We start from the raw sequence: 12,413 nt of genomic DNA on the forward strand, positions 1-12,413 counted from the left end.
AGAGCACTACAGTCGACTTTCGACAATTAGAACTTGGAGGGGGCCGAAACTTTGTTTCCATGGATGGGATTCAAATTAAATGAGCGTTCTTAATGCATTATTAATACACTTGGTATCGATAGGACCTAAGCATCAGTTCAGATGAAGTGGCATTTTGAATTTTAAAAAAAATTTCCACTGTATTACACAATCAGTGAAAAACGGCTCAATCTGACTAGTCAAACATGCTGCAAATGCTGCAAGCTGCTCTTTCACAACAAAAATGCAGTATGCCACTGTAAGCAATAAGTTTTTCACACCAAAAGCCTATATCACAAGCTAACTATTCATGCACAAACAACACGCTGCATGAGCCAGTCATGCCCATTTGCTAACACTGCAATCATGTGACAAAACACCATTTGATCTTCTTATTCTCACTTAAAACTCACAATGAACGACAACAAATAAATTGTAAGTACCTCTTCTTGTTTCAGAAACTGACATGTGGTCTCCTCTAGACAGCACTTCATCGTCCGTTTCATCTTCAGCACACATGGAGCCCTGAAATATGAAGACCAAATCCTTTAGGTACAGTGGAACCCCGATTATGCATCCCCTATTCATGCAACAACCCGCATTTTACGACAAATGAATCTCCCTTAGGGATAATGCGTTAAAAACTTCAATTATACGATGGAAAAATATGCATGACCCCGCTTCGTATGACGATGGGTGGGAACTGTCCGGAATGAGAGATGCTGTTGGAGCACCTTATAGGTAGACGTGATGTAACATAGTTTGTTCCGGATCGGAATCAAGACAGAGACATCCGTGCAGCGATGCGATCAAGCACACAACGACCTGTAATGACGGCTCTACCGACGACTAGGACTCGGACCCCATGCGTGTAGCCTGCGGCCGCCGGTGTGAGGCAGCTCGGCTGGCCTGTATTTCCATGCACTCCATTAACAAAGATGTTAGGGAGATCAACTGTACGTTCATACCAGCATGAAGTTACTGTAGAGGCTGCAACAAGATTACACATTTCTGGTTTGGTTTATGGGGTTTAACGTCCCAAAGCGACTGAGGCTATGAGAGACGCCGTAGTGGAGGGCTCCGGAAATTTCGGCCACCTGGGGTTCTTTAACGTGCACTGACATCGCACAGTACATGGGCCTCTAGAATTTCTCCTCCAAAGAAATTCTAGCCGCCGTGGCCAGGATCGAACCCGCGTCTTTCGGGTCAGCAGCCGAGCACCATAACCACTGAGCCACTGCGGCGGCGCAGGTCTACTCGGTTCAACTGCTAAGTCCCGACCATTTTTTTTTCTTTATGATACGAACTCAGAGTACAGACATCGCTGCCTGCTGCGGAGTGAAAGCGGTTCTAGAGGAAGCCTGAACAGAATGACATGTGGCTGGCACAGTCGTACTGCGCGATGCAAAACGTCTCTGAAGAGTTGTAGCAGCCATGATTCTGACGCGTCGTCCAAATCATCTTTTTCGAGGTGCTTATGATGTTTTTAGCGCACAGGGATGTGAGCGCATGCACGCCTCGTCTAAAGCTCAATCTTCAACTGCAGTGCATGAGGTAAACCTCGCCTGTCATACTTTACCAGATGCCTGTCATTTGCCAGCCCCCTCACAAAGCAGCAGTAACCGCTAACAAAACGGGAGCAGTGCTCACAGTTTTCCGCTGCGTGGACCTCAGGTGTGGGCTGTCGGGAAAATCCACTGTCTGGGCTCGGTACAGGAATGCCGCATGACTTGGAGCATCAGCATCACTGGCCACACTGAGGCTGCCATCATTCAGCTTCTCTGTGCCACTGCAAAGGACCCAACTGACCATCAGCAACAGAGAAACTGGGTTCACATGATGCAACGTGTTTCAGCTCGTGAGACGACTCTCAAAAAGAGCACATTCTTATTATGTACACCATTCTGTCCAGATGTTCTCAAGTTGGCTCAAAGCACATTTATGGGAGGGGTATGAGGAGCTTGACACCCCAAAGCTGCAAGCTGCTCACGAGGGGTGCCGCAGTGGAGAGCCTGGGATTAATATCAACCACCTGGGGTTCTTCAACGTGAACAAATAGCACACATTGCACCTTCACTGAAAGCAGCCACTGTGACCAAAATATAAATCGACAACCATGTGATCAACTGCCGAGCGCCAAAGTAAGTCCAATTTAAACTCGAGCTGATTTCAGAGGAGACAAGCAACACCAACACACAGTATTGTTTAAGAAGCCAAAGGGAAGTTTAACACGCCTTTTAACTTCAACATAGATTAGCATACTACAGCTTACCACAAGAATTATTACCTGTAACACTAAATAATACCACTAATTACTATACTATTTATTATCACTGTTACTACAAATAAAATTTTATAACATAAATAAATAAGAGTAGTTGATATGTTGAGAGATTTTCACTAATACTACTGTTACTAATACAATATAAGCAGATCTAAAGCTGTAAAAGCAGTCATCGAAACCAAGGAAAGCATAGGGGAGCTTATTTTTTTTTTGAATTTGTGGAGTCAATCAACGAGAAAATAGTATTATAATCAATATTTACCTGAAATGCAATAGATTAAGAGGTAGGTGGTGGTGAGTTTCCGATCCCACTGGTGACATGTTGTTTTTTTAATCGATTGCAAATCTAGTAAATATTGATTATAACACTATATTCCCATTCATTGACACCACATCCCACTGGTGACATGTGGTTGTTTTTTCATGTAGGTACTTTCTAATCGATTGCATATCAAGTAAATATTGATTATAACCGTAATTTCCACAACAAACAAAGAAACAAACAAATTTCCCATTGATTGATGCCACAATATCAACAAAAAAAAAAAATTCCCCTGTGCTTTCCTTCATTTCGATGACTGTCGGCTTCCTTCAAATGAATGTCGTAAGAATCTTAGCCCTTTGTCCGCGCACCCTTGTCTGCTGAATATAGCTGTAAAAGCAGGAAACTGAATTAGCTTTATCGAGAACTTTTGCCACTTTTTAAGCGAGGCCTGTTTACATTCTTTCTTCTAACTTCCTCTCACTTTCTCATTATGCCTAATGGCAAACATCTCAAATAATTGAAAAAAAAAATTATCAAAGAGAAGACCGCGCAGGCACGCGTCACCCTTACCCATCTTTTGCAGTTTCCGACATGCTGTTTGACGAGTCTGAAGGTGAGAATGGAGGGTCCCGCAATGCAGTGTCCTCAGGACTACTGGCACTGAAACGTCGCAAGCAACACACTGCTGAAGTGATTAAGGCCAGTGCGCATAACGGGGAGATAACGTAACTGCAAAACACGCCATTTGAACGCACACATTTCCTGAGGGAACCTGTGCCTACACACCAGTGCCTACACACCTGTGCCTACACACCAGTGCCTGCATGACTGAAAATGATCAGCAATTTTTTGCAAACCACTGATTCAGGTGGAAGAATGGCTGGGTAAATGCAGCAACATTATACCATGTTTCCCAGAACATTTACACCATGTTCCATAAAGCATTTATTCAACAGAAAGAAACATCACAATATCTTCAAACACAGGCGGACGCCAGGCCATGCTTACTTCTTTTTGATTTGCACTGCGGTACTGCAAACAGCAAGAACGAAACAATGAAAGTAGAGAGTACATTAATATTTCAACCGCCGCATAATCTCAAAACCGCCACAGCTACAGAATCAGCGAGCAAAAAGTGCATCACATCACGTGTTTCAAAAGCTCCCCCCCCCCAAATCAGGTTTTGACATTATAAGTAGGGGTGTGCGAATATTCGAAATTTTCGAATATAATTCGAATATTATATTTTTAGTATTCGTATTCGATTCGAAAACCAGGTATTCGTGTTGTTTCGAATACTCGACACAACGCGAATATTCGTATCTAACCGAATATTCTATTGCGAGCACCAGCATTCATTTCGGTCCTCAAGTCCTATCGACAGAGACATAACAACATGGCGGTGCCCAGAGCAATGCGTAACGTTGGGCCATACAGTAGCTGACTGCGCTGGTGAACTTCTTTGTGGCTATACCTGCGAAGCTGGTATAGTCAGAGCTGTGCACGAAATACCTCGCAATACGTGTGAGTTCAGTGCCAATTGAGAGGGCATTTTCTTTGGCTGGAGAAGTCGTTTCAGCTAGAAGGCAACTACTTCTGCCTGACCATGTGGAGCAGCCGGTTTTTCCTTCACGACAACCTTTTATGTTCATCCCAGCAACGCGCTTTTGTGCTTATGGCAAGCTAGCCTTGATCAATGCTATGTACTAGCCACCTTCTCTGATATTTCCACTATTTACACTCTTCTAAGAACAATGTTCGAGACTTTGATACTTTTTATGCAGCCACACACACCTTTTGTGCTCATTTCATCACTTTTTGTGCAGCCCCACACACCTTTTGTGCTCATTTCATCACTGATAGTTGAACTGTGGGTGTTCTTGGGTGCTTAAATAAATGTTTTGTAGTGGTTAAATGCGTCTGTCCTTGATTATTCGATATTCGATTCGATATTCGGAACCAAGTATTCGTATTCGATTCGTATTCGAAAAATTTGATATTCGCACACCCCTAATTATAAGAAAACAAGCGCAGTGTGTAAATCTGGCAGCTGCGATAATCACTGCAGTGTACAAAGGGGGACCCAAAAAAAACCAGATTTTTTGTATAAAAACTTTGTTTATTAACTCTTGCAAAAAATTCCTTCAGTCACCTTCAAAGTACTCTCCATGAAATGCGATGCACTTATCAAGTCTTTTTTCCCACTGTTTGAAGCATCTCTGGAACTCTTCAACGTTGATATCGTCCAGTGCCCTTTGCGAAGCTGTTTGTACGGCCTCCACATCACCAAAACGCTTCCCTTTTACACTTTTCTTCATTCTCGGAAAGAGAAAAAAGTCGCACGGGGCTAGGTCTGGTGAATATGGAGGGTGGGGAACGATAGTCCATCCCCGAGAGGCCAATTAGTGGGTTACTCGCAAGGCCGTGTGTGCGGGGGCACTGTCGTGATGAAGGTACCAGTCACCTGATCGCCAAAGTTCCGGGCGTTTCCTCCGCACATCCTCTCGCAGACGTCTTAAAACTTCCAAATAAAAGTGCTGGTTAACAGTCTGGCCAAAGGAACAAATTCTTGGTGCACAATTCCCCAAACATCAAAAAAGACAATGATCATTGTCTTCACATTCGACTTCAACTGTCTTGCTTTTTTTGGTCTCGGAGAGTTGGGAGACTTCCAATGGCTTGACGCTTGCTTAGTTTCTGGGTCATACCCGTAATACCAACTCTCATCACCTGTAATGATTTTGGTCAAGAAGTTTGGATCACTTTCAATCTCTTTTTTTAAATCCCGGCTCAAATTAAATCGAATGTTCTTTTGATCCTGTGTGAGAATGCGAGGAACAAATTTAGCGGAAACACGCCTCATTTGCAACTGCTTTGTCAAAATTCGCTGAGACGAGCTGCAACTCACACCTGTCTCTTCTGAAATTTGGTCGATCGTGGAACGACAATCTTCGTTCATTTCTGACGGATTTTTTCAACGTTTTCTTCGTTTCGAGACGTTGAAGGTCGTTGAAGGACGCCCAGAACGAGCATGGTCTTCAACATTCATCTCACCACGCTTGAAGCGCCCAAACCACTCAAAAACTTGTGTGCTGCTCATAGCATCCTCTTTAAAACCCTTTTGCAACATTTGGTAAGCTTCTGTTGCTGATTTTTCAAGCAGGAAACAAAACTTCAAACACACTCTTTGTTCTTTTAAATTTGCCATAAAGATTTCGCAGGCGGAACAAAATCACTGCAAGCGAAACACAACACTACGCTCAGATGTTTACCTACAAACTTATGTCGTCTGCACAGCTTCTTCGTGAAGGTCTCTACTAACCCCACCTAGCAGTAAAACTCTCTACTACGTCTACGAACGGCAGCGCGCTCTCAGTTCGGTTTCTTTTGGGTCCCCCCTCGTATAAGAGCCAAGCATGCCATGAAAGAAGGCGAAAATTCAAGCCAAAGCCTGTTCCTGCTTCCTCTCGACTTGGCCAGTCTTCTAGTCCATGTAATGGCAAAGGTGCACTGCATGATGTGCAAGGCAGAAAGAGTTTCACTGGTCGACCATCCTGACTGACGGATCACAGGCTTCTTTAGCTTCTCATCAACTGTGCTGTGTGGCTGCGCTCTTTTCCTGCAGCGTCCATTTTCGAGCGTGAACAGGCAAGAGCATTAGCTTTGCTCTGTCTCAAGACTTGTTGCCAGTGGCACAGAAGCAATCAGCACAAGCTGTACAGTTACCTTGCAAGCACGAGAGAACAGCTTCTATAGGCGCACCGTTCTCACGCTCTCACCACTGCCGTCTTGTAGCTTCCACTCCACTGCCAACAAATTGTAAGAGAGCACTTGCATTTCCTCAAGGCATGTGCTGTATTTTCATTTCAATCATTTTCCTGATTCTTTTTGTGCTACAGCTTCATTGCGCTTGCCAGCGGAGAGTCCCTGTGGAGAGTGCATTCTAAATCCACTGCTGATGAGCTGACGCACACTAAAACTCTTTTGCGATAATCGTGCCTAAGGACAGCGCGACGCAGTTATTTAGATCCACTATATGCATGCGACAGGTATCGGTGTAAACTTGCGCCCACAGGGATAGGCATGTATACACTTCAAGCAGAAAAGGAAATTCTGCCTGCAGAGGCTAGTCACCTCGCTGAGGAAGAGAATGTTGTGAACGTTATGTTTCGTAGAACACAGTTTTCCGTGCGTCGACCTCGAGGACCGATTCCCCGCTTTTGCGGAAACATTTGGACTAATTTACGACCGTCTGCGCCCTTCGAGGAGGGGACCCCCGTCCCCCTGCGCCCAGCCAGCCGCCTCTCCCTGGAGAGCGTCGCTCAACACCGGAGCCCTCGAGTGGCGAGAGGGAAGGTGTCTGGCGGCTGAGACCGGGGGAGCGACGAGACAACGGCGAAAGCGTCAGTCGCAAAACGAACCTTGTACTCATCGAACCTTTTTGTAAGCTCTCTTTTACCCAGTATTAAATTCAGTTATTCTTTGTTCACCGGATTGCTTATTCTTCGCCGAACGTCAACGTATTAACGACAAAAATCATAACACTTGGTGCCGAAACCCGGGACGGGAAGTGAAGAGAAGAAATTCTGAACAACGAACCGTGGATATTCGCCTTATTTTGGCCTTTCATCGTAACGCACAAGTAGTCTACCCAACGCTGCTACATGAAGCCGTCTCATCCTCTGGTTCTCTGAAGTACTTCCGGTGATCCACATCGATACTGGTTCAACGATGGAGCGCCTCTGCACAAAACGAAAGGTATTGCGCACTCAAGTAACGAAACTTACCAACGAATGCCTCAAGCGGCTAGAACAGCTAACGCAGAGCGATGCTAGTATCTTGCACGCTCGACTAACGTCTCTCCATGCTGAGCTCAACGCTGCAAACAGTCAATTCGAAGAGTCACTGGATGATGAGCAGGCCGAGACGGAATACGAACAGATTTTCGAATACAACGATCGCATCGTAACCGTCTTGGCAAAGCTGCAACAGTGTATCTCCACTGGAAATCCACCGACTGGAACTCCACCAACGACTCAGCCCGAGAATAACGGCGCCCAGACAACGACGATCTCGAAGATCAGGGTCAAACTACCAAAGCTGGAGCTCACGAGATTCAGCGGAAGGCGACACGACTGGCAGCCCTTCTGGGAAGTATTCGAACAAGTCGTCGACAAGAACGAAGAACTGTCATCTGTCGACAAGTTCCACTACCTGAGGGCTTCGGTCGCAGGTGATGCCGCCGCTGCACTCGCCGGACTTCCACCCACCGCACGATGCTACAGTGACGCTGTAGAGCTCCTCAAGAAGCGCTTTGGCAACGAAGAGCTCCTGATCCAAGAGCACATGAAGAAGCTAATTGATTTACAACCAGTTCGCTCTTCGGACGACGTACGCGGGCTTCGCCGCCTGTACGATACGCTGGCTGCGCACATCAAGGGCTTGGAGACACTGGGCCAAAAGCAGGATTCATACAGCTCACTTCTGATGCCAATCGTGCAACGAGCATTGCCAACGGACATCCTTCTCGACTACAGCCGTCAATGCGTCATCGCAACAACTACCTCCTTGGATGAAAGCGAGGATTCAACGAACGACGACTCTTCGGAAACTTCGAACGAAACTGAAAAAGGTACTGTGACGTCATTTTCACGCCTTATTTCCTTTCTGAAAATCGAAGTGGAAAGTCGAGAAAATCTGGCTGCATTAAGGAGCATGGACATAACGAAAAGCTGTAAAGACAGCCGAAAAGATCAAACGAAGCCATCGTCCAAAAAATCGAATAAGCCCTTTTCAACCGCTGCAACCCTGCATCAAAATGTAACGAAGGAAGCTTGTTTCTTCTGTAAGGCTGACGAGCATCAGACGCATGAATGCGATGCACAAAAAAGCATAGAGGAAAAGAGGCAACTTCTACAAGCGGCAGGAAGATGCTTTAAATGTACACGGAAAGGGCATCGTTCAAGATATTGTAATGTGTACATAAAATGCATGAAGTGCGGGAAGAGACACGCTACTGCAACATGTGACCCATCGTACTCGGTAGCTCGCAAGAAGGAAGCAGCTAATGGAGTCACAAACGCGCAGGTTAGCCTCGAAACGTCGGCGACAGGATCCGAATCCGCTCCGATGAGAACCATCTTACTTCAAACAGCGATAGTGAACTGCGGTGGTCAAAACACCTGGACGCAACTGCGAGTTCTTTTTGATGGCGGAAGCCAACGCTCGTACATAACATCGGAAGCGTCGAAAAGACTAGGATGCAGATTTCTCGGAGAAGAAATGCTAACCGTCGGTGTCTTTGGTGGTCACCAAGAAGAAAAACTGTTTAAGCGAGTAATGGTGAAGGTAAAAACTAAAAAGGGGAAAACTTGCGAACTGGAGGTTCTGGAGACAGACATCATTTGCGATCAGCATATCCCAACCCCACCCGTGACCGTGACGGACAGGCTAAGAATGCTCGGCTATGAACCCGCCGATTTTAGCAACGACGGAGGGCCTAGGGATATTGGGCTTCTCATAGGATCCGATCACATTTGGGAGCTAACGACCGGCCGATCCACAAAGATCGACGGAAAGCTGAGAGCAATTGAAACCGCTGTTGGTTGGACCATTCAAGGACCAGTTCAAGGCATAGACGAAGGGCCCCACTGCACGCAAACGGTTGCCCTGAGAACATCGGTCACGGAAAGAAGCACAACTGACATATTGACAAAATTCTGGACATTAGAATCTATTGGGATAAATGACAATGAGCAAAAGAACGGAACAAATGCGGTTGTGGAGTTTTTTGAGGACACGGTCCAGCTGAAGGAAGGTCGTTACGAGGTAGCCCTTCCATGGAAGCCTGTTACGGCTTTGGAGGAGAACAAGGAGGTTGCTCTTAGACGCCTACACCAGCTGACAAGACGCCTACAGAGATCTCCAGATCTACTGAGTGATTATGACACGGCTATAAGGCAGTACGGCGCACTGGATATGGCGGAACCCGTCGAAACAAACGACAGTGGTGCAAACACTGTATATCACATGCCGCATCAGGCGGTTATCCGCGACGTTCACAAGCTGCGTGTTGTTTTTGACGCCTCGTCTCATAACAGGTCAGCAAAATCAGAGAATGACTGCAGAATTTACTTGGAGGCATTGCCCAGGAAGGGAGAATCCTGCAGATCTCCTTACCCGCGGTCTACCCGCACAGAAGCTGTCAAGGAACGAGCTTTGGTGGACGGGTCCACGATGGATCTGCATGGAGGAATGCCACTGGCCTCAAAGCCGAATCGCGCCTACATTCACCGAGGCGGAGCTTGAGCGAAGAAGGGAAACGAAGGCACTACCCGCTGCCGCAATCACGCCGGTTGCGGATGCCTTGACGGAAATACAACGTTTCAGTTCCTTCTCACGCTTGACTAGAGTGACCGCCTGGGTTCTGCGATTTGTCGCGAAAGCAAGACGCCAGAAAAGTGAATCCGGACCACTGACATCGGAGGAGCTGAATAGGGCAGAGAAATACTGGATACTTCATGAGCAAAGCACTAGATTTCCCAACGAAGTGCAATGCGTACGAAACAGCCGGAGAATCCCATCAGAGTCACCGCTAAAGAATGTGTCCTTACAGCTCGACAGTCACGGTGTTCTTAGAGTGCACGGAAGGCTTCAACAGAGCCAACTGACGTATGCCAGCAAGCACCCTATCATTCTGCCTAAACACAGTGACTTGTCCAAGCTTATTGCTAAACAATGCCACCGACAAGTGCTGCATGGAGGCATCCGCGATACTCTGACTCAACTCAGAGAAAAATTCTGGGTGATCGGCGCAAGACAGCTGGTAAAGAAAATAGTCAAGGAGTGCGTTATCTGTCAGCGCTACCACGCACAACCAGCCAACGAGGTCTGCGCGCCACTTCCAAGGGACAGAATAACAGAGGCTCATCCATTTCAAGTGACTGGAGTTGACTTCGCCGGTCCTCTACTTATCAAGGGTAACGGTGCGTCAAAGTGTTACATCGCTTTGTTCACTTGTGGCATCACCCGAGCGCTCCACCTTGAATTGGTGAGTGACATGTCTACACCCTCCTTTCTTTTGGCTTTTCGCCGATTTATCGCCCGACGAGGTATACCGCATACTGTCTACAGTGATAATGCACTTACCTTTAAGAAGGCAAGCAAGGACCTGGTTACTCTTTGGAGCATCATCAGAAGTGACGAAGTAAAAAACTACTTCGCGAACACACGAGTTGAGTGGAAGTTTATAGTGGAACGCGCGCCATGGTGGGGAGGCTTCTACGAACGACTTGTCGGCCTCACAAAGAAAGCCTTAAAGAAAACGCTGGGAACAAGCTGTCTCAGTTTTGAACAGCTTAGCACAACGCTCACAGAGGTGGAAGCCATCCTCAACTCTCGTCCACTCACGCACGTACACACCGAAGCGAACGAACCTCAGCCACTGTGCCCAGCCTCGTTTCTCACCGGCAGGAGGCTCACCTCACTGCCAGATGTTCCGAACGTCGAACTGAATGCCATTACTGGTGCGACCCTACGGCAAATGTTCACGAACAGAGCTCGACTCCTTCGCGGCTTCTGGCGGCAGTGGATGAACGAGTATTTGAAGGAATTGCAAACATCACAGCTTCACCAAAAGAGCCCCTCCCGGAGTCTACAGGCAGGCGATCTTGTGCTGCTTAAAGAATCTCTTCAGCCAAGACAGCTCTGGAAGATGGCAATCGTTGACGCGACCTTTCCCGGCCGTGACGGGCTAGTTAGGTCGTGCACCGTGCGACTTCCCGGAGGAGCAACCCTGCGTCGTCCGGTTCAACTGCTCTATCCGATAGAGCTTGTGAAGTGAGTGTGTCTGTGAAATGTCAGTGCCATTTCGGGCGGGAATGTGTTGTGAACGTTATGTTTCGTAGAACACAGTTTTCCGTGCGTCGACCTCGAGGACCGATTCCCCGCTTTTGCGGAAACATTTGGACTAATTTACGACCGTCTGCGCCCTTCGAGGAGGGGACCCCCGTCCCCCTGCGCCCAGCCAGCCGCCTCTCCCTGGAGAGCGTCGCTCAACACCGGAGCCCTCGAGTGGCGAGAGGGAAGGTGTCTGGCGGCTGAGACCGGGGGAGCGACGAGACAACGGCGAAAGCGTCAGTCGCAAAACGAACCTTGTACTCATCGAACCTTTTTGTAAGCTCTCTTTTACCCAGTATTAAATTCAGTTATTCTTTGTTCACCGGATTGCTTATTCTTCGCCGAACGTCAACGTATTAACGACAAAAATCATAACAGAGAATAGCCTAGCAGGCGGCTCAGAAGAGAAAAGCATAACGACACTACTTTACTATGACTCCATTATTAACCAGTCTTTCCAGAAAATTTCTGCAGAAGTGCTTTCCATGAACAAAGCCTCAAACTGTCAAGAGTATCGAAAATTTTCGACCAGAGGGTGGTCAGGGGCCCTTCAAAATGGCAAGGCACACACACATTACTCAACACTGCAAACCACTGGTCAAAGGCACCGCATTAGCATCACAAAGGACAGACAGCTACATGTGCCTAGAGCACATGTATGAATGACAAGCACATGTCACACTCGTGATGTGTGTCTAGTCACAAGAATGACTGGATTGTCAAGCAAGCACTAATCTGGTAGTAGCCCATGTGCCTATCTGAAGGCAGTGGCTTAGCCTCACTTACGTTGTTGGAGCGCAGGACTGATTGTTGACAGCAAGGGATCCGTTTGACTGGGGGCAAAGGTCATTCATCTTAGGCAGGACGTTATCCTCTGCGTTGAAGAGGAACAACCACATGAACTTTGCATCAAAGCAGCACCAAGAAAAAAGGAACAAAGCCCACTAG

At 47.1% G+C, this 12,413-nt stretch overlaps 1 protein-coding gene across 2 annotated transcripts in view; it reads right to left on the reverse strand.

Moving 5' to 3' along the window:
- The window catches only part of LOC149339071 (uncharacterized), a 50,983-nt gene that overhangs the window by 17,480 nt on the left and 21,090 nt on the right, over positions 1-12,413 (reverse strand). For both annotated transcript variants that reach the window (XM_089547891.1, XM_089547892.1), the window contains exons 10-13: positions 12,252-12,339; positions 3,138-3,227; positions 1,669-1,807; positions 462-543 (exon numbers count right to left, since the gene is read on the reverse strand). In XM_089547891.1, coding sequence (XP_089404017.1) covers positions 462-543; positions 1,669-1,807; positions 3,138-3,227; positions 12,252-12,339 — 399 coding nt within the window. The remainder of the gene's footprint in view (positions 1-461; positions 544-1,668; positions 1,808-3,137; positions 3,228-12,251; positions 12,340-12,413) is intronic.

Source organism: Amblyomma mixtum, chromosome 6 (genome assembly GCF_055824585.1).
Source record: "Amblyomma mixtum isolate Tamu chromosome 6, ASM5582458v1, whole genome shotgun sequence".
Classification (NCBI taxonomy): Eukaryota; Metazoa; Arthropoda; class Arachnida; order Ixodida; family Ixodidae; genus Amblyomma; species Amblyomma mixtum.